Source organism: Xiphias gladius, chromosome 9 (assembly GCF_016859285.1).
Source record: "Xiphias gladius isolate SHS-SW01 ecotype Sanya breed wild chromosome 9, ASM1685928v1, whole genome shotgun sequence".
Taxonomy (NCBI): domain Eukaryota; kingdom Metazoa; phylum Chordata; class Actinopteri; order Istiophoriformes; family Xiphiidae; genus Xiphias; species Xiphias gladius.
Window position 1 is genome coordinate 13,218,142 of NC_053408.1, and position 22,034 is coordinate 13,240,175.

Genomic DNA, 22,034 nt, shown 5'->3' on the forward strand with positions numbered 1-22,034 from the left:
ATTGTTTATTGTGAATACATTTTATTTCTCTGTTGAATTCTTTCCATAACTGTTCACAGACATACTGCATATTCTTTTAGTCTTCTAAACATAATTCATAGTATAAGAAGTAAAGAGCTCGTTAACCTCCCACACACACCCAGTCAGGATCTAAATTATCAAAACACATGGCACTGTATTATTAGAAGTCAAAGTCATCTGCATTACACCTCCCTGGAGTAGTGTGATCTCCTCCTGTGGATAGCCACTCCTATGCTGAACAACAGCGCCACTGCCAGGAGACCCACAGCCACTGCAAGAGCTGTAATGACACCTGTGGGAGAGGACAATCCTGTTTAGGTACATGTGAATGGAACATTTGGAAGATTTCCAAAAGCCCTGACATTTTTAAATCCAACAGTCTGTGCTGAAAATCCGCACACAGGGCCCCAAAGTGAATACAGGAATAAACATATTGCACTGAAGTGTTAACGATGCCAAAGTGTGTGTTGAAAAATAAGAGCAAACAGAAGTCAGTGCAAGCAGGAGAATATACAAAAATCTTCTTCACCTGAGCTTGAAAATTTTGTCTTAAACCCGCACTCAGCCTCCCAGTCCTCTGCCACCACGTCCCGCACGAGCTCACTGAACAATGACAAGGGGCAGGGGTTCAGTCCGTTGCATCCTGGCACAGAGTTGGGGTAGGGTTCGCGCCAGGAGTCATTGCGGAAATACAGCTCCAGAGAATAGGATCTGTGGAATTATTTGGATGAATACAATGAGATTACACACAATTATGTCAAGTGTGATGTAACTTAGTTTGTGTCATGTGCTAATCTGGCCATTGCAGTCCTGGATCTCTACAAGATTTTCATCAAATTGAGAAGGAAACCACAAATGTAATCGAAGGGTTTGTTGCAGCTAAACAGTGGAATGCACTTACTCAAAATTTGGTGTGTTTTGTACTTAAATATGCAAAGAGGAGAGTGCATGAAGTGACGTCGTAAGGAAGTCATTACCCATCATACTCCTCGTAGAACTCAAAGAGCTGACAGGCAGCATAAGGAGGAAGGAGGCCGTTGTACACGTCCAGAGCCGCCTGGAGGGTGATGAGCGTCGAGTCATGCTGGAATGAGAAACAGACATAAGCTGCGGAGATATGGTATGCGAAACAGATTTCACAATAGATTATAAATGCCCGAATACTGAACTTACAGCTGAGTACACAATGAACTTAAGAGTGCTCCCTTGCTCTACAGCCTTGGAGAAATTCCTCAGGATGGCATTCAATAGGACCCCTGGTAAATTAACACAGTGTCAACAATGCAAATGAATTTTTCCCAGGCACCAACACAATCCTTTTGACCTTACTGAGCATTTTGTCTTAGCGCTGGGACCATCTTTGTCATTAGATCATATGTGCCAGCAAATTGCACTGTCTGAGGCATAAACAAAGCCTCATTCAGCCGTCACAACATTAGATACACAGAGATTTTTTTTGCTCTAATAACATTTTACAACAGTGCTTCAAATTAAATGCCTCTATTGTGATTCCGAACCTCCTGAGAGCCTGGCCTTCTCTTTTCGCTTGTGACTGAGGATGCTGTACGTGACCTCAAAGGATACTATTCTCTTCAGGGTGTCCAGGACGTCTTGGGAGGCCCAGCGTGGGAGAGTCAAGTTATGGATTCTCTGCACAAGAAAATAATATTCACTACCCTGCATCACGCTAATAATCACATTACACAACACATGAAGCACAACAGCCGGTTTAAAGGGCTGTATTTCATCGTTTCTATTATCCCAGCTATTTTTAGCAGTGGTCTGAAGATAACAGATGCTCATTTTGCAAGTGTGAATGAACATATTCAACCTGGCCTAGAATCCACCCATCTCACAAGGCTTTAATTATCATTTCAATATGTTGTCCTATTCATGTCTTACTGTATGTATAAAAATGATTACCCCACACCCCCACCACCTCCACATCCCTCCGCAGATGTGTTGAAGACAGCTCTTTTCGCTCTTTCTGTTTGACTCGCCCTGCTCTGCAGCTGCCGTTTGTATCAGTAACTGAAGCACTTTTAAAGTGCAGAATACAGGAACTATACAAGCTTCATTGTGTTTATTTGCGTGTTGATATGCTTGCCGTGAAATATCAATTATACCTGACAGGTGAGAGTGTCATAGACCCTCCATGTTTTTTTGCCAACCAGTTTGGACACAGGGTAGCCAGTGTGGTTGGAGAGTCCCTCAACAAAGTGCTGCATGGTGAAGAAAAGAAAAAGGAAAGTACTTTAAACTCTCACAAGACTTTAATTACCATTTTTACAAGTAGTATTAAACTTTTTTGTGGTTGTTTTTTGCAGTTACACTAATAAAATATATCTTATTTGCTGTTTAGAATTCAAAATTGCACACATTAGCTGCTTAACCTAATGGATATAGTTTAGTGATTGTTCAGTGATTGTTGTAAGTTTAACCTTTGGTAAGACTACACAATGAAAAGATGGCACCATTTTGGTTCTTGCATGTAACTTGCAGGTACTGTGCCTCCAGCAGAGGGTGTTAAATTCAAGCCAGGAGACCCTGTCCTGATCTCAAACACCACCTTAATAGGCAGCACATGGGACTCTGTTTAATTAAAACCTTTTCATTGTAATTCTTAATCTAATTCAATCAAACCGTTAATTAGTGTCTCTGAGAATGTGAGAGAAATTGCACAGTGCAGCTTTTTGTGGGCACTGGAGTCACCGTGCCTGAGAAAATCACCAAGGGGACACGATGTCTACAGCATAACTAACACATCCAATGGAGGTGCTGATAGCTTTGGCACCAACAACTGTGAAGTATATATTTCACTCTTTTACAGAAATGTGCATTTCACAGTGTTTGCTAATTTGCAAATCAAGGCATGGACAAGCAGTAAAGATATAGCTGAGGGTAGGAAAAGCATTATGCATAGCAGCTTTGATTATGTAATTCTGATAATATAAAACAACAGAGTTACAATCAAGTTTTCAGTGGTTAACAGGCACATGACTCACAGAAAAGTGATGTTTAACACAAACTGTGCTGTGAGTAGAACGTTCACGTCATTGAACAGATGCTGAGAATGAGCTACAGTACAGTGTACACTGGCCCTGAGGGTCAAAACACAACAACATTCCACAAAACACAACGTCATTTCAGATTACGGAAAGGGTTGTGTTTTCTGAAATATTGTGTTTTGACCCCGGGGCTACTGCAACTGTGTATTTAGAGGACCGTATCTTTTCTGTGGTTTGTCCTACCTGGTGAGCTCTTAGAAACCTCTGGTAAGGCTCACTTTCAAAGGTCTCCGTCATCAGCGCTCTGAACCTTGGACAGTCTTTGCCTGGAGACTTCAACAGCTTTAAAAATCAAAAACAACAGCAGAACATTAGTGGAAATAAATTCACCGCAGGTACTACAATTCTTCTGGGTACAATTATATGTTCATTTCACACTTTAAAACTGTAGGGAATTTCAGTGCGTCCACGGCTGAGGTGAACACAGACAGCAACATGAAGCTGCAAAGAGACTAAAAATGAACTGGTACAAGTTTCTATTCAGTACAGCTGCTGTGTGAAAGGAAATATTTATGTGGCTCAGCAGCCCACCTTGTCCTGGGCTCTGGGGATGGTGTGCACTGGAATAGGCCGCCACAGTAACTGGGGCACGATGGGAGGCGGGTGTCTGGCTGGGGGGAACATCCCAGCAAGGCAGGCCTGGGCGCTCATCAGAGTGCGGTCGTAGTCAGTACTCTGCACATATAACTGTCAGAGACATGGAGGGAACGTGGTGTTGAAATGCATGCATAAGTGTGTACTAAACTTGTCACTCATACCACGGTCTGCTGTAGAAAAAGGCAATGGATTTTGGAAACTCAAAGGGATTACATCTGCGCAGTGGAAATGCACATGTTTCATTTTCTGTTTTTATTTTATAAGGGTGCGAATAAATGCACCCAGCAAAGCTGAAGTGTATCATGAGTGAGTTGCATTTATCCCACGTTAAGTGAGGTATCCTTAACATGAAGAGGAGGGAAGTCAGGAAAGATCGAAATGGATGAGAGAGGGAGGGGGACAAAGATCCGTCTTGCTGGAATCTCTTCTGACATCAGCCTTCGCTCGTCTATATCTCTCTGTCACCCTGTGTCAGGTTTTTGCACACAGTAAATCATGCTGATAAGGTTGGATGTTCCTGTGATGCCGAGAATGCTTTTTTTTTTCCTCCTCCCTTTGTCAAATTGAAACAGACATGGCAGCACTGGGAAATGTACGGTACAAGTTGACTGAGACTTTGGCGACAAATCGGCGATGACAGGTAGTACTGAGAAGAGTTCTTATTTTTGCGGTAATTGCGTGTTATTTAAGAGACGGAGAAAGGAACTCAATGCAAGGATGGAGAGAGAAGGGGGATGGGGTGAGGGAAGAGAGAGCGAGAGAAAAAAGGAAGACGGTGAGACTAAAGGAAAAAAAAAAACAGGCAGGAAGAAGCGGAAATCGTATCTTTGTAATGAAAATGTGCTGAGCCCGGGGGCATACTGAACTAACATGCATGCTGCCAACTGTACTGTACATGGAACAAGATTACCCCACATGTCACAGCACATTGCAGGGCCATGCCCGTGATATCACCAGTCTGAGTCATCCTCATTAACTTGTGTGGTTACAGCCATTACAGACTATTGCTGGCCGGACATGAACCTGATTTCACCTGTTGGAGCGAGGGCACACATGACAACAGGATTAGGTGACACTGAAGCACACAGGCTCACAGGGGGGTTCAGCTAACCAAAGCCAGAGCGCACACACGTACTGCACATATACTGTAAGAATACACAAATGCACTTACCTCTTTGTTGTCGTAGTCTTCTTTGAGAAAGTTTCCATAGCGCCTCCTCAGAAACCTGCCCAGCTCAAACTGTTGTTTCATGCCCAGCTGAAAGGAAAATGGCCATCGCTGTTGATTTTTTTGTAAATCTGACCTTTTTGTTGAAGATTTGGCAGAATTAAGGACAGATTCAACTTATTTATATAAAATTACAAATTTCACCCTTTCTGCAGGGCTTACAAAAGCCTCAAATAATACTGTATTCACTACAAACTGGCTAATTGCCTGAAAGCAGAACCATGTCACACTAGGAAGGAGTTTAATTAAAACTCGAACTCTAAGCTTTTCTTCCATCTCAAGGCTTATTAGACACTGATTTTATAATGTAACATGGTAAGTGAAGTATACTGCAATTTTTGACACCACATAAGATCTCAACACAAAAGGAGCTTACTCTGTAAGTACCCTTCTGTAAGTCACATTTTATACGGGAGTTCTATTTTTAATTCACATTTTTCAGACTATGGGCCGGTTCAATGTGTCACCCCAGTTCATGCTGGGATAGGCTCCAGTACTCCAGCCCCCCATAAGCCTGTACAGGATAAGCAGGTATAGGAAAATAAATAGATTGATGGATTTTAAAAAAAACTATTCACACCTAAAAGCTCCCCGTATTTGCCTGTTTTGTTTGCCAAATCTTGCTGGACAGAATAATAATTACAGACACATAGAGTAGCATCTAGTACCTCAGTCAACTGTCCAAAGCCCTGAGCCCAAACCTCCTCCCCATGAAGGTCCCTGGGATACGACTCTATAGGCGATCGATCACCGTGTCGGAACACCTTAAAAGTCATAACAGATTATGTCACTTGGATGCAGATGTCATGCGGCTGTGCCAGCCATTACACTGTGTACTTAAGGGAAATATACACCCTGAGACAGGAGTCAGAAATAGGAACCTATGATCTTGGACAGTTCAGTCGGGATTGAAGACACAGAAGAGTCATTCTGATTATGTCATCAAAACACAAAGGTTGGAGCTGCTCAGTTAGTATGATTCACCTGCGGACTCACTTTCTTAGCAGTGACATGGCACACAGGTTGATTAAACTGGATTATGGACACATCTGATTCACTCCTGTTAGCACCACATTGATTTGAACTCATTTGTGGGAAACCTCAAGAACAAACAGACCACAAAGTCAAGTCAACAAAGTCATGGTTTGCTTTTAGAGATAATTGTTCTTTTGATGCCAAACAGTTGCTCGAGACTAGGACTAGGATTTAACACTGAACTGAACTTGAACTTGACAAATAATATAAAATAAAATATTACAATTCATATGTATTTTAACAGCTATCTAATAATTCATAATTAGAAATATCTTATTAGAAATTTAAGTAAATTATTTTTTTTTACCGAAGATGTAAAATCAAGCTGCTTTTGTAACATTATTATATACAGTTCATTATTATCACTTATTAGTTCATGTGCATCACTATGATGTTAAGTTAAGTTATAAGGTTAAGGTCAAACTAATTTAAAATACTAATCTGAGATGAGACACTTAACTATAAAGCTTCACTACTAGATATCAATTAGTAAACCTAACCCTAACTTTAGTTACTGTAAATGGTAATTGTCAGGCTATACTTCAAGTTGTAAACTGCCAATGTAACGTAACAGACATCTTATTATATAATGCAAGTCAGTGGTAAGTGACAAACACACTAGCATAACATGTGAGGATAAAGATAAGGTGGCTAAAAGAAGATGAAACAGAACTTTGTCACATAATGGGGAAAATATTTGTCACTTTTATTTAAATCCTTCAATCATCTTTTTCATTCTATCTTTGAACTACAGTGTGAAAGAAAAATATGCAAAGAGGTTTATGAAGAAAGCCGTGGTGTCTGGGTGAGATATGCTTGGCACTGCTGGAGTTTAGACTCAAAGTAATACTTTGTCACATAAATGTGTAAATATTATAATGCTCAAAGAGCAGAAAGATAGAGTGTAATCAGCAACAATGTACAGGAGTATCACACTCATGTGATCTAAAGCAGCTTCCTGATTATTTTATAATTCTGCCCTTCAATAAATGACCCTGGTCAGTAATACTACAAGAACATCTTGCATGTGATTACACTGTGTGACAGTTCTAACACAATCGAATATGAAAGTGAAGCTGGGTAGACTTACAGCTACGACAAACTTCAGCACCCGACACTCAGTCAAGCAGATACCATAGAGAAGGAATAAACAGCCCAAACTTCTCTGGAACTTCTGCATCTTTTTGACTTGTGGATCGCTACCTCAGCAGTTCCTCTGCTGATATGAGGGAAAATGTATCAAAAAACTTTAATTCTAAAAGGCCGTCGGCAAAAGAATATGATGGATACTATTATTTCGTTTTTTCTAGGCAAAGGTTGTGCAAAAGTTGCCTTTTACATAAATTAAATAACATATAAAATCAGTATTTTTAGTCACATTTTTAAAAATTCTTTACTTAGCTGGACTGTCCAGAATGTACATCCTCTTGAGTCAAACATTCATTCAGAATGTAGGAATGCCTGGTCATTTGCAGTGGAGTACATGCACAGAAAAATGCCTTGTCAAAAAATATTTAGCAGATTTTATAAATGAACATATGCACTTACCTCAGCATACTTGTTCACACATTTAGCTGTTTTAGTGAAGCGATTCACAGGCAGGGGCGGACTGCTGTGCATCCCAAATCTTCAGTCATACCCAGATTGACATTAAGTGCATGTTCCAGTAAAGGAGGCAGTGCTTTTATAGCCCTCCTGCCTGACCTCGTCTCGCTCTCTCTCCCCAGGGATTTCTGGTCCCAATCTACTTCATTGTCGACTGGAGTCCAAATCACTGTCTCTGCCAATTCCCTGCCGTGCAGTGACATGACAGCCCACCCTGGCAGACGTATTTGAGCCAGCTTTTCAACTCAAGGATATATGTTTGGCCCCTCAAAATGCGGATAACTCCACTTTAAAGCCATAGTCATATATCCTTAAGGACTTTCTGGCTTTAGAGTAACAATAATTCAAAGAAATGGGTTAAGTTAAGATGCACCCACCTTCTCAAATTGTACTCCTACATGCATAAACACACACATACACAATTACACACTGGCCAAGGGCAACAAACACTCATTATAACGTGCTATGTCATGTGCCATGGGTTTAGCCCCAAAATTACAGGGCCTGGAGTGTTTTCCCTGACTCCGCACACATGTAAGTATCTGTTAGTATCAAAGCAGCTTTATGGGATACAATGGGATTAGTGGGTGTGAAGGTTTAGAGCTATACAGCGTTGACATCATATTTGATAAGTATAAGATAGGATCTATAGCAATACGTAATACACAGTACGGCATTCACAGAGATGACTTTTCAGTGCAACATGTCAATTGTAAACATTAAATTAAAACTTCGTCTAGATTTATCTGCCACAATTGGCAGCGTGTATACTGAACAAGCAGTGGAAGTATTCACTGTAGCTTAAGATAAAAGTAACAGTAACGCAATGTTAAATCATTCCGTTACAGATGAAGCGATGATCCAAATATAACATAAAGGAAAACTAAGGCGACATTCTAGTAGATTTTATTCTGCATTACAAAATTCATCATCATTCATTCATCTGCTGTAAATGCGTACAGGTGCACCAAATCTGTAACTGAAAATGGTCCCCAACAAATACACTGTTTTCTCTGAAAATACCCAGCCTTCTTTAAAAGTAAATAAATAAAACTATGTATTTGTATCTGTTTTTTTTTTTTTTTTTTTTTTTAGATTTACCCCTTCTGTGGGAACCAATGAGTTTCAGGCTTAGAGCACCGGATTGAGGAAATGATGGAAATTATTAAGAGCTTGACAACAACAACAGGAAATTATACCGATCTATCAAAAGTACTAATAATGCAAACTGTCTGCTTTTGTAACATTACACAGTTCATTATTGATTGTTACTTATGCATTCATGTGCAACACTTTAATGTTATAGAAAGTCAAGGTGGAAGTAATGACTTTATATAGTTCTCAGCATAATGGTGAAGTAAAAGTATAAAGCAGCAAATGGAAATAATCAAGTACTGTAAGTTAGGAGTAAATGAGTAAAGTTACTCAATTACTTTCCACCACTGTGCAGATTTCCCTCTGTCCATCTGCCTTACTCTGTCTTTCTCTCTCTCTCACAGCAGTCTGCAGTAATCCTCTCACAGTCAAACATACAAACACACACAAACACACACACAGGCACAAGCGCATGTACACGTGTGGTACTGTAACTGGTACAGGTTGGCTTTGATACACCTGTACAAATGGGTCAGTGACTCCACCTGTGCTGCTCAACAGAACAACGTATATATATATATATATATATATATATACTCAAGTGTCTGAGGGGAAGAAAAGTTTCACCATATGAGGCCAGGACGCACACACGCACACACATACTGTACTCACATGCAGTATATGCACAAATACACCAACATATGCACATTTGCTGCGGTAAACGCTACAGTTGATACACAACAGTTCAATGAAGGGTCACTAAACACGTATGCTCAGACTCAAAACTGGATCTCTCTCTCTCACTCACACAACCATAAAACACAAACACAAACACAAACACACACACACACACACACACACACACACACACACACACACACACACACACACACACACAAATACACTTCATCCTTTTTCCTCCCTCTCCCCCAAGTGGCTGTAGTGTTTTTGTCTTTGTTGAAATAATTGCAGTGATTTTCACGACCGTTGTCATGGCAACACAGAGGTTGATGCATGTTGACAGAATCTGTTGCAGGGCAACCAAGAGACTGAAAATGGAAGATAAGAGGTGGGAGGAGAAGTGATGCTTGTGTAGGTGCATGGGTGTGTGTGTGTGTGTGTTGGTGTGCGTGTGTGAAGGTGAGGATGGTGGTGGTGGTGGGGGCTTACATGTGCTTCAGTCCATATGATGAATGGAGATGAGCAGTATGGGACATCTCAGCCTGATAGAACGAGGCCCAAGATCAGGAATGAACAGTTATGAGTGTATTGTGAGCGGAGGAAACAGGGAGAGAGAGAGAGGTAGAGAGACAGGGAGGAAAGCGGGGTTCTATTTTAGTCCGGGCGTTGTCATGGAAACTGCAGCCTCACTACAAATGGAGACATCCAGAACACATGGATCGTCAAACAAATGGCGTGCGTAGGGCCCAGCGTGAAGCTACGCCATGGCTGTGCAACACCGTGCCATCTCAGTCGAACCCACCCCACCCCCACTGGCACCCACCCCTCTAGCCAGATAACACTGGCGTCTTCTTCATCGCAGAGACTGAATATCAATGCGAGGGTAGCTTCTAGGGGGGATGGAGGAGGGGGAAAACTGCTTGGAGTCAGGGACTAAGTGACAGGCAATGGTGTCCATTCAGGCGGCCAGTCAGACTCACTAGCTCTCTGTCTTTTAATTAAGTCTTTTTCCACGATTCCTCCCCTCCTTTCCTCTCTTCTCCTCTCCTGTCTACCCCTTCACTCTCTGTCTGTCTCCCATCCTTTGCCTCTTACTCTCTGCCTCTACCCCCCCCCCCCGCGCGCTCTGAAGGACGGAGGTATTCCCACATTTCTCCGTTGCTATAGTAACACCGCAGCGAGAACAGGAAAGAGAGGACGCAGGCTGGGAGGAGGAAGAGGAGGGGAGGGGGATGGAGACATGATGGAAGAAGGGGTAGAGAGAGAGGGAGGGAAAGGGGGGGAAGGGGTGTGGAAGCGGCCTAAGTTGAGGGGATGTGTTAACAGTGCTAATGCTAATGGTAGCAGCAACAGCAGAGCGGCAAAATGTTGGTGAATTCCCCTGTCATCGCATCATGCTTGGCACAGACTCAAATGTCACATCCACATTTGCATAATTGTCTGTGGGAATCTATTTGCTGTTTATGTTCCTATGGTCATTGATATCACGAAATGATACATGAGGACCGTGTCCGCTCAGCCATTTGACTCTTCCTTTTCTCTGTGACATTGACCAGCTCTGCAGAACCTGTATCCAATTTCAGTTGTTTCTTGAGCGTCATTTAGGATTAAAAAGAAACAAACCAGCCTTCTACCTGACATATCGCTGCATGGTAGGCAGTTTGGGGCTCAACTGCTATGTACTTATTTTCTAGTGATTCAATCAGCAAAAACCAATGCAGGTCAAACGACCCACTAGACAAGAAAATCTAGCTATCTATGTGGAATGTACATGGAAGCCATGGGAAGACCAGGGCTATTTCATATCGATGTCATCATCCCATTCAATCAGGACAGAACCCAATCTCATTATCTCCTCATATATATCGTAAGGCTTTAGAACAAAGCAGTGTTGCAACTATTTCCCCAACATGTAAAGATGTGTAGCGAGCAGCAAAGCTCATGTGGCCTGCAGAGGAGACGAGTGCCCATGTCCTCCTCTTTCCTCAATACACGTTTGCCTGTTTGACATGTTGTATAAAACTCAATAGATACATATCAGCCTAGACTGAAATAAATATATTCCCTCTTACATGCCACAGACATGTATGAATGCTTATGCTGTTTGGTACCTGAAGTAATCTGCTGCATGTCAACTGTCTCGCTGTCCTCTCATCGCAATCAATAACTCATCTCTTGACGTCAATATTGTTATCACCCATGGGACAAAAATGTCCTTCTTTAGGACAAAAGGAGAATAAACAAGAGAGAAGGAAGAGGATGTGAAAAATAGAGATGAGTTTTTTTGTGCATGCAATCGCCATGCTTTTTCTGTTTCTTGGTCAGTCTCCATTAAAGTCCTGATGTGCGGATCTGCTCCTGGGTAGAGCAAAGCCAAAATAATGTTGACAAATGGACAGAGCAGTTTTTTTCAATAATTTGAGACACTTTACAGTACAATACAGTGAGTGTATTATGAAACCACAAAGGTGATAAAAACAACAGAAGCTCTATCTTTTTGCTTCCAGTTATTGGCAAGGATTTTCCTCTGAATCCATCTCTGAGCCACCATATTATACTTGAATACATAGTGGGTCAATATGACATAGAAAACCATATTTTTTCGCCTAAAGACCCCAAAATTAAAGTGTTTAGAATTACATGAGCTGATCGATACCACTCTCATATCTGTACAGTAAATATGAAGCTATAGCCAGCAGCTAGTTAGCTTAGCTTAGCATAAAGAATGGCAATTTTACACTTCGGTTTTCGTACAGATTAAACAAAAGAGATATAACGTGGTAGAGATGCTGGTAGGCAGATTTCGTTAAATTTGGATAACCAGACCAGCTATTTCTCCCTGTCAATCTTCTCATCTAACTCTTGGTAAAAAAAAAAAAAAAGAACAAGTATATTTCCCACAATGACAAACTCTTCTTGTAACAATTAGTGCCTGAGATGAATATGTGACCACTACTGAAGCATCCACAGAGTAAGTAAAAGCTGCTAAATAATTCATAGCACCATTAAAAGCCAAAATTGCCACAACATTAACCAAGCAAAGTAAAAAGATTGCCCCTATCTGCAGTGTTGGTAAATCAATACTCAAGTAAGTGTAATAATCTAATAACAACATCAGCACAGTGCCTGAAAAGTGTGTTTGTGTGTGGGAGGGAAAGCAAGGGAGAATAATTTGCTACATACCTTACTCCAGTATTTACATGGGAAGTGTCTGATTATAATGTATGCTTGAAACAAAGTATTCATAGGAAAGTAATTACTTTAACTTTAAGCCTCCACCACAGGCCTACAGTGTAACAAGCACTATTGGTGTGATAGTTATGGGCAAGCTCTCTTTCTTTTTGCCATTTTTTGTACAGTGCCATGTATAATGATTAGAAAAAGTACTATAAAGTAGCCCATTATGTATTGTTATATATGCCATGTCAACATATACTACAGGAACACATGACGTGAATACATAAATTAACAAATAAAGCTACATTCAAAAATCTAACATGTGGAAACCTACTTTATCAATCTTAGCCCTTACACACATACACAACAACAACTCTTTTCCACACCCACCTCAGCAGCATTTAGTGGAAAGACAAAAAAGCATGGGCTTTTTTCCCGGGTGACATATCATGCTGGTCAGGTAGAGTGTTTTATCCCCAGAAGAGGCGAGTCACTGTCTGGGGTTACAAGGCCTTCTGATTTCTTGCCTACAAAGTACACTGCCGGTATAGCCTCCCTATAGTATGTCTGTGTATCCTCTCTCTCTGGATTATTAATAGAGATCTTTGTGTGAGGAAGAAAACAATATTCCCAAGTCAAAGGATCTGCTGCATGACTCTTAATGATATTGGGAGAAGAGAGAGAATCTAAATATAGACTGAAGCAAAACCAAAGTATATTCAGTGCAGTATGAGAAAGCCCTTTGAGAGCAGTGGTAGTAAGCTTGTAATTCGCCAACGTAGTTTCATGTAATAACAGTCAAAAACGGAATGTTTAAACAAAGAGCAGACTTTAAATTAAGCAGCTTCTGGTTTCTTTTTATGCATCTTACACGAGTCCAACTGGGTCACCAATCATCTTTTCCTCATACTTTCCATGATACTTGGGATTCTCAGTCCGAGCTAAGCCTGCTAACTGTTCTGTGTAGTCCATCTTCATATAAACAATGCATAAATAGGCCACAGGATCTATACTTAGTTTTAGCTAAGTATAGATAAGTTTAGCTGTGACTGCAGCCCACACAGCCGTATCGCACACACACCACTCTCGTGTTAAACACATGGGTTTTTTGCTGCAGCCTTTAAAGTGTGAGGAAATAAAAGGCTTTCTCATTTTCATGGTTCCTCGATCAGCGGAGATGCAGCCCACAGACTCTGACACCTCTGCTTCACAGTGGAGTTTATGTTGTGTCAGGTTCCCCAAAGACTCTGTAGTCTGTCTGTGGGCCAGGGGAGCTGGGGGAATCCCTGGAGAAACATACAGCTGGGAGGTTATTGAATTTGAAGGAAAAAAGACAGCATGGGGGAAAAGGAGAGGATAGTGCAGGAACAGTGGATTTCTGGAAAATAACTGCACCATAACCATGCAAAGGGTATACTGTATGGGGGGGTATACATTTTCCAAACAGCAGTTTTCCCTCTTTTCTTTTGAACACAGGACATAGATTGGAATTACAAGTGGTAATTTATGTTGATATATATACCTCCTGTGGATTATGGTTGCTTCTTGCTGTAAGGGCTGAAACTAGCATTTTTAAATTCCACCTTTTCTAGTTGAACATTACCCTACTCCTTCCCATTATATTCGTGCCAACATTACAGAATGCTCTTAATGCAGTTGCATTTGAGCGTCTCTCTTTCATCTTTGGTGCATATTAATGTACTCTTTTCTGCTGCATGCACAGTCTTTGCCCCCCCCCCCATTTGAGCAAAGGACAAGGACAAATTGAAGTCTTTTCTATGCATTCACCATATGTTTGCTCACTATTAACACAAGCTGAGAAACAGCAAAAAGTTGCAAAACACAGGTATTAATATCTACTTGAAAATAAGTCATCTCATCAAAGTGTTACAGATCATTTGGTTTGATTGCATTTTTTTTTCTTTGTCTTCAGAAAATACTATGACGTACCCATAATGTACTGTAGCTACATTTTCTAATGGTATTTCTGTGTGCAGGCCCTTTAACATTATGTCCAAGAAATCTCATCTCTCAGGTCTCTGGAGACCAGAGTACAAGCCAAGTACAATTACATTCAAGAAAATTAGTTTACATAGTGCCCCCTAAGACATTTCAAATACAGTCTCCTTGCTGTAAGACCCAAACATTTTATCCAAACATATTACTCAAATTCAATGTTATATTTCATGGCTGATGTATTTGTTATAACATGAATCCATGAATCCCTTGAGGTTGTTGTTTTTAATGTGGGTTGGACTTGTACTGCGCAGTGGACATCTGTGATAGTTTATACAACTTCACCTCACCCCAGGGTTCAAAATAAGTATAAAAATATCAGATCTGGAACATGCAGATGAACTGAAGAACAGAATACAAGAGTGAAGCAATGGAATCAAGCTCTGTTTGTTAACCCTTTTGAAATAAGAAATAGTGATAATGATGTATAGTAGAAGCCCCAGTGGGCTGCACATTTTTATCCAGCATAAAAGTAGGAGTTTGTCCACTTCATCTGGAGGTATCAGCAACACAACCCAAATCCACTGAGTTGCTTTTATGCTTGCCTTGCATGGAAATTGTCTACTACTCACCAAAAGGACCTGGCCTGCTTGTTTTCCTTTTTTTCCCCCCTATTTGTCACATTTGCAAATTCACAACATACTGCGAGCTTATAATAAAAAAATTCAGTGCAGGGTAATACACAATTAGCCAATGTAACATGATGGAGCATTTGATTTATTAAGGTGGTTGCCATGCTGTAGTGATTACAGGATGTACTAGTGTTGTGCTGAATTTGCTAGATTAATATGACTACTTCTACAACCGCCCCTCTTAATCAATTAGTCAACTCATTTGTTATCAGGATTTCAGTCAGCAAACACTAATAAATCAGATCAAGATTTTTTTAATCCCTGGAAAATTATGAGCCCACCTCCAGCATTATAATTCACTTTTAGAAGTTTCTGTTGTTTAATAAAGTCAATTAATTATTTTTCATGATTACAGATATTTACAGTTCAAGAAATCTGTTTCAGGTATTTACAACATCTGCAAATTGTTCGACTGTTTGACAGTTTGTTAGCTGCTGGAAGTTTTTTAAGATTCTGTATAGCGACATTTTCTACCCGCTATGGCAATATAATTTTGCACATAGCAATACAAGTACAAGGTGCCACTGTGTCCAACCATAACCCAATTTTAAAAGTTTGTTTCCTGTTTCCTTATTAAAGTGTGAAAAGAAGAATGAAGTAAAAAATGAATTGACAAAATACAGTGTAAACACAATTATTGTTCAGACTTTTTTTCATTTTGTTTTATAAAATATCACGCAATAACTTATTTGAAACATCATCGTGGTGAACTGGTTAACTTATTTCTCATTTAGTTAGTCGTGGTGCTCTGTAGGATGAAATCACAACAAAGAATAAAAGTGGTATATGTTTCTAGTAGCAAAATAACTCCTTACAGCTGGCGGAAAACTGAATCGCTAAAATAGCAAACAGTGAAATAATATACCTCTCAGTCATTGTATGACAGTCACTGAAGTGCAAGTTCAGCACATGTTGATTTTGCTATAACTGAAAAAATACACTTTGCTGCCACACTGTGTACCTGGATGGATGCGTGGAAAAAAAATGACATTTAATGACAATACATAAAGACCCAGATTGATAAAATCACATACTGAGATACCAACCACTGGAAAAGAAAAGAAAAAAGAAAAAAAGAAAAACACAAAATGACAATATTTCCCTTTTTTTGTATTAAAGAAATCTAAATCTTACTAGAGCCTTACACAACGTCCCTCATTCCTTTAAAAAGCTTTCAAAACAGACCCTGGTTTTTTAAATGTGTGTGTATATATATATATATATATATATGTATATATATATATATATATACATATATATGTATGTATATGTTGTTTTATCAAACAGAAAAGCTTACCTTTAAAGGACCAAAAGGTCAGTTCATTTTGTTCTCTTGCAATTTGGTGTCTCAGATACGACAATCCATTTCATTAAGGAGTTTTGCTTCCGACAAACCAAGAAATGTCATCTGGGCTGAAGCATCCATTGTAAGCGACGGCAGGTGCAGAGGATACATATATGCCAGTACTCCATCTGTAGCCAGACTGCCAGCATACAGCCAATATACAGAGAGGTACAGTTGCCCAATCTGCAGATATTCAGATTCCAATCTCAAACTTGTGATCTTCATTAAAAGGTGTCACATGTTTGTTAGCATTCCTAGAATTAGCCTTCTTTTAAAACGCATCAAGTATATGTACAATAGCAGCCACTATACTAAGATGCAACAAAGCTCTCCTGCATTTCCTCCAGATGTTAATAATAATGATGATAACTGCGCACGGTTCGTGTTATGGATGTCCAAAGATATGAAAGGAACATTTCTGTGCTGATTCGGTGAGCCACTTTCATGACAAAACATTGCTACAGTAGTGTTAAAGACAATTTGTGCCATCGTTAAGATGCATAAATGTACCCTCACACAGAGCACACAAGGAGGTATCTAATATGCTCTTTGAAATCTGATGACAGAACCACCGTATGTAGCACATCAAGGGAGCGGCCATATGTTGTGTCTTTAGCCTTCATTTATATTCTATTTGTGTCTCAGTGGGGCTACAGTTGAACCCTGCACACTAGATCTGTTGGTTGGGTCGCAACACATTTACATTTACTATGAGTGTGAATGAGATTCACAACCAAAACCACTAACGCCAAGTTGAGAAAATGCATGGCTGCAATTTAGACAACCTGAGTTATTTGATCAGTCTGTTTACATGTGGCATTTTTCGGACATATTTCAAAAGATGGCTTAGATGTTTAGCATTAAACAGGATGAATGTGCTGTGCATTGATGTAAAAGATGTTCCTTTCATGGAATAACCTCTGTGACAGCACAGTCTGGGTTTTCCCTGATATCATCACTCATATTATCATCATCATAATCATCATTATTATTCTTCAGTTTTCCTTTTCTTCCAATAAGTTTGGGCTCATTATTGATAAGAAACACCATCATCAGTCACATGAAACAGCTCCTTTAGTTTATATGTGTGTGTGTGTGTGTGTGTGTGTGTGTGTGTGTGTGTGTGTGTGTGTGTGTGTGTGTGTGTGTGTGCGTGAAGGTCTGAGGCAGGGGTGCAATTTGAAAAAAAAACAAACAAAAGAACAAAAAAAAAAAATACAAAGCTGCATTACATTCAAAAACCTTGTTGATATGATTTTGATAATACTATCTCAGGTACATCTATCTGGAATAACTGGTCTCATGTCCAGTTTGTGCTCAATTGCAACAAACATTTTAGATTCCTACTTGATAAATACAGTATGTTATCCCAAAAAAGGTAATTTATTCAAATTATTTCTTTACCTTAATTATCTTCCCATTTCAAAAACACTGCAAAAGAATTGCCATGGTTGAACTTATTGACGGCTAATTTCAGACAAAAGCACCTTCATTAAGAACAAGATCATCTAGTTCTGTCAAAAACACAAATTTTGCAAAAAAACAGTGGTGTTTGTAGAACATCCATAGAAGAGCGACTAAAAGCCTGTCCAAACATGGTAATAGACCAGATGGCACCTATCATTACCAGAATGACTGATGGCTAAACCACAAACCATGCATTCAATCCAGAGGCCTGCATAATGTCTCGCTCTTTACTTATGTGGTTGCCATATTGACCCGCCACAACCCAATATATGATTGATTTATTTCACACGTAATGATACATGGCTAGACAACTGTACACATTATATCAAACTAACAAAAATAAAGAAATACATAGTTGAAACGCAGGAAGCGTAAATGGCATTTAACATATGAAAGTTACACTGTAAAAATGTTGATCTTACAATTGTCATACAACCAGACATTATTATTATTAATATACTGTACATTTCCATTCATTCCAATCATCCTAAGATGGATGTTTAATCCCTTCTTGAATGCTGCTGCAGATAGATGTCTAATCATCCTTATGACAGCATTTTATGGCATGATTATGGTAACCATGAGCAAAGAGGTCATATCAAATTCCTGTCTAAAAGCAAATATCTGGCTACTGATCTGATTTAAATGACACATTGTCAACACTTTATTTTACCCATACAGATCTTTGCATTGAATCACCTTTCCATGTTTGTGGAACATAGTTTTACCATTATTTGATGCTGGCATTTAAGTATCAGAATTGTCAATTCAAATACCAAGTAGCTGGCTTTTACAAAATACATAATACACTTTCAGAACACAAAAAGTTTGTAATGATTATTACTGAAGCAACAGACAAAAGTTTGTCAAACAGAGATCTGCATTTACTGTTCTACAACCTAAATGGACTTTATGTCACAAAGCCAATTCAAAGATTCACAATGAGTGTTGCAATTGAGCCCTTATGTTTCTGAGAAGTAGCCAAACTTAAAACATGTATCATAACCAACCTCCACTGTCGCCACCCCTGATTATTCACAAAGAAACAAACTATACCAGCTTATACATCCACCCCAAAATATCTCTGCATCGGAGTCTGCAATGATACATATTTAAATGAAAATATATTTATATAATTTGTGGATTTTTCACAGTAGTTTGTACTGCACTGTACCTTTTTGTCCATCTATTTATGCCTACATAATTTTCACCTTGAGGGAGTCTATTGAGTCACTTGAGAGAGAGTGTGGCTTGTGTTTTGTGTGGAAGAAAAATGTCTCTTGGATTTTGTTCTGTAATATCTCCGATCTTCTGTGTGGTAAGTGCTGTGCATGACTTTCATCTCTGCTGGCCAACAACAATTTTGGGACTGATTACTCTGAAGGGCTAGTTTTTCCCTATGAGAACACAGCTTGTAGAAACTGCAAAAAACATTTGCTTTGGCACAGATTTACATTGTAGCAATGTCCATTCCTTGATCTCCATGGCCATGATCGTTACTACAAACACAAGTGGCCCATTGTGGTAATCCTTGGCTCAGTACACTGCCACGGATAAGTCTATGTGTTTGTGTATTGCCGTGTCAGTCTATCCTCTCTCCTGGTGTAATGTCAATGCACTCTAGTGTCTAATCATTCCGCGCATCAACCCAACATCAATCCCCTCTCTGTCTCTGACTCCTGCTCACTCTCTCTCTATACTCTCACTTTTGTTTTTTAGATTTGAGTCTCTTGAACGTTTTCCTTCGAGCTCCCCTTGAAGAGAAGAGGCTCCATTTGGGGATTCTGGTTTTGGCCCATGAAACCCTTGATTGATCCATGTAAGCCCATAGTAGGCATAGGGAGAGACATTGGCAGCGGTGGGGACATAGAATTGGGGTTGGTGTTGGTGCCATTGCCTGATGTGGTAAGCAGATTAGATGTAGAGATTGGGACTGAGGTACAGGAAATGGGGATATCCTGACCTTGCTGGTTTTTGTTGCTGAGGATCCCTCCTGGTCCCATCCCTTCGGTGCCAATACTAAGACCCATCACGTTGTTGTTGAAATGATGGGTCTTATAGTAATGGTTGAGAGTATCTGTACGGCCAATGTTGGGAAGGTTGACTATTTCTGGATGATGTATCCTTAGCGTTCCTTCTCCACCTGTGCCAGAATTCATTGTTGAACCACCTGAGATGCCACTTCCAGCCCCCGCTCCAATTTCATCTTCTACATTGACAATTTCAACTGCTCTGGCTGGGCCGTGATGCTTGTGTAGCTGGTGCTGCTTCCGGAGTTTATAGAAGACAACCAACATTACAGCTGCCATAAAAGTAATGGCCACGAAGCAACCAATGATGATCTTAGTTGTTTTCATCACATCATCCAGGCCTGGAATGTTAGTTACATCCATTATGGACACAGTCACTGCGTTTTCAGTAGCTCTGTTGGCTCGTGGGGACAGTGAGGAAAGAGAGGAGAGAGAAGGCGATATAGTGATGCCAGGTCTGCCCTCTAACACCCCTCTTTGAGCAGTAGGATTAGGGAATTCTATGAAGGTCTCATTAATATACTGTCTTGCCGAGTTCTCCTCCTCTCCTCTTACTGTCTCTACTGTTTCCACAGTGACAGTGGTGAAATAACTGTAGCTGTTGCTGGGGTCTGACGCAGACACATTGAGCACGGCGGTTGCAGTGGTGTTTCCAGCAGAGTTGGTTACCATGCAAGTGTACTGCCCAGTGTCTTGCACGGTCACATTTGTGAAGTTCAGTGTTCCGTCATGAAGCACTGAGATCCTAACTCGGTACGATCCATGGGTCATGAGAGTGCCATTGGGAGTGAACCAATTCACGGAGGTCATTGAGGTTCCAGTGCGACATTTCAGCTCAGCAGCCATGCCCTCAGTGACATTGAGGTCAGTGGGTGGCTCAACAATCACAGGGGCATAGCAGGTAAAGTGGCTCTGGTCTAGTTCCCCAATGTACTTGCCCTTTAGAGCTGGAGGCGCATGGCAGCGAGCACAACATGTGGTGTTGCTGGGAACTGTTTCTTTCAGCCACCAGCTGAGCCACAGAACATCACAGTTGCACACCCAAGGGTTGTGGTTGAGATGCACCCTTTCCAACTGGTGCAAAGGGGTGAAGAGGTCATGGGGCAGGGAATGCAGGGAATTGTGGGAAAGGTTGAGCTCCTCCAGATTTTTGAGGTCATCAAAAGCATTGCGTTCAATGACTGACACTCTGGAGTGCATTAGCCACAGCTTGCGAAGTGACACTAGCCCCTGGAAAGATCCAGGCCGGACTATACCCAGCTGGTTCCCTGACAGCTCCAACTCCTCTAGTCGTACTAGTGGGGTGAGGTTAGGGATGTCCTTCAAGCCACACATGCCAAGATTCAAGAAGCGCAAGTTTACCAGACCTTCAAAGGCAGCCTCTGAGATGAAATCTAGCTTCCTGAGTTCCCCTAGATCGAGACGGCGTAAAGAGGGAACACGGTGAAAGGCAAATGCAGGCAGCGTCTCAATGGGGTTGTTTCGTAGCCATAGTTCCCTTAGCTTGCTGAGGTAATCAAAGGCTTGTGACGGTACCACTGTGAGACGGTTGTCAAAAAGCTCCAGCGTGTTGAGGTTGGGAAGGCCATTGAAAGCTCCCACCTCAATCTGTCGGATGTGGTTCTTGGAGAGCTGGAGGATTTCCAAATGCCGCAGGTGCTTAAATGTATCGGACTTGATCACCTAGTGTAGAAACAAACACATGGAGGCACGTTGTAGCAACATTAGAATTACTGCAGTCGACATTTATTCAGTCTGAATGTATGGTCTGCTTGTAGATGAAACCATATTTACCTGAATTGAGTTTTCTTGTAGATTGAGGTATCTTGTGTTCTCTGAAATACTCTCGGGGACTTGATCTAAACTCTTCCTTGTACAGATGACACGGCTCGCCTGATTGGAGCAGGTACAAGGGGTGGGGCAGGGGGGTGCTGCCTCTGTGAGCTGAGGTCCATGGTTGTGAAACCACAACAAAAGCTGGACCAACCAGAGGAGGCTGGAAGGGGTACAGGGGCTGGTCACCATGACAACACGCAT

At 40.7% G+C, this 22,034-nt stretch overlaps 2 protein-coding genes across 2 annotated transcripts; both read right to left on the bottom strand.

The window, feature by feature from the left end:
* Positions 1-203: 203 nt before the first annotated feature.
* LOC120794596 (testicular acid phosphatase homolog) lies at positions 204-7,129 on the bottom strand. The gene is made up of 11 exons (XM_040135804.1): positions 7,040-7,129; positions 5,583-5,678; positions 4,858-4,944; positions 3,621-3,776; positions 3,273-3,371; positions 2,148-2,243; positions 1,539-1,671; positions 1,195-1,277; positions 999-1,105; positions 551-732; positions 204-313 (listed from the first exon to the last, which is right to left on the bottom strand). The coding sequence occupies exons 1-11, from the start codon at positions 7,127-7,129 to the stop codon at positions 204-206; spliced, it is 1,239 nt and encodes a 412-aa protein (XP_039991738.1).
* A 12,553-nt stretch (positions 7,130-19,682) lies between these two features.
* On the bottom strand, positions 19,683-22,034 carry lrrc4bb (leucine rich repeat containing 4Bb). Its single transcript, XM_040135598.1, has 2 exons — positions 21,792-22,034; positions 19,683-21,680 (listed from the first exon to the last, which is right to left on the bottom strand). The coding sequence occupies exons 1-2, from the start codon at positions 22,032-22,034 to the stop codon at positions 19,683-19,685; spliced, it is 2,241 nt and encodes a 746-aa protein (XP_039991532.1).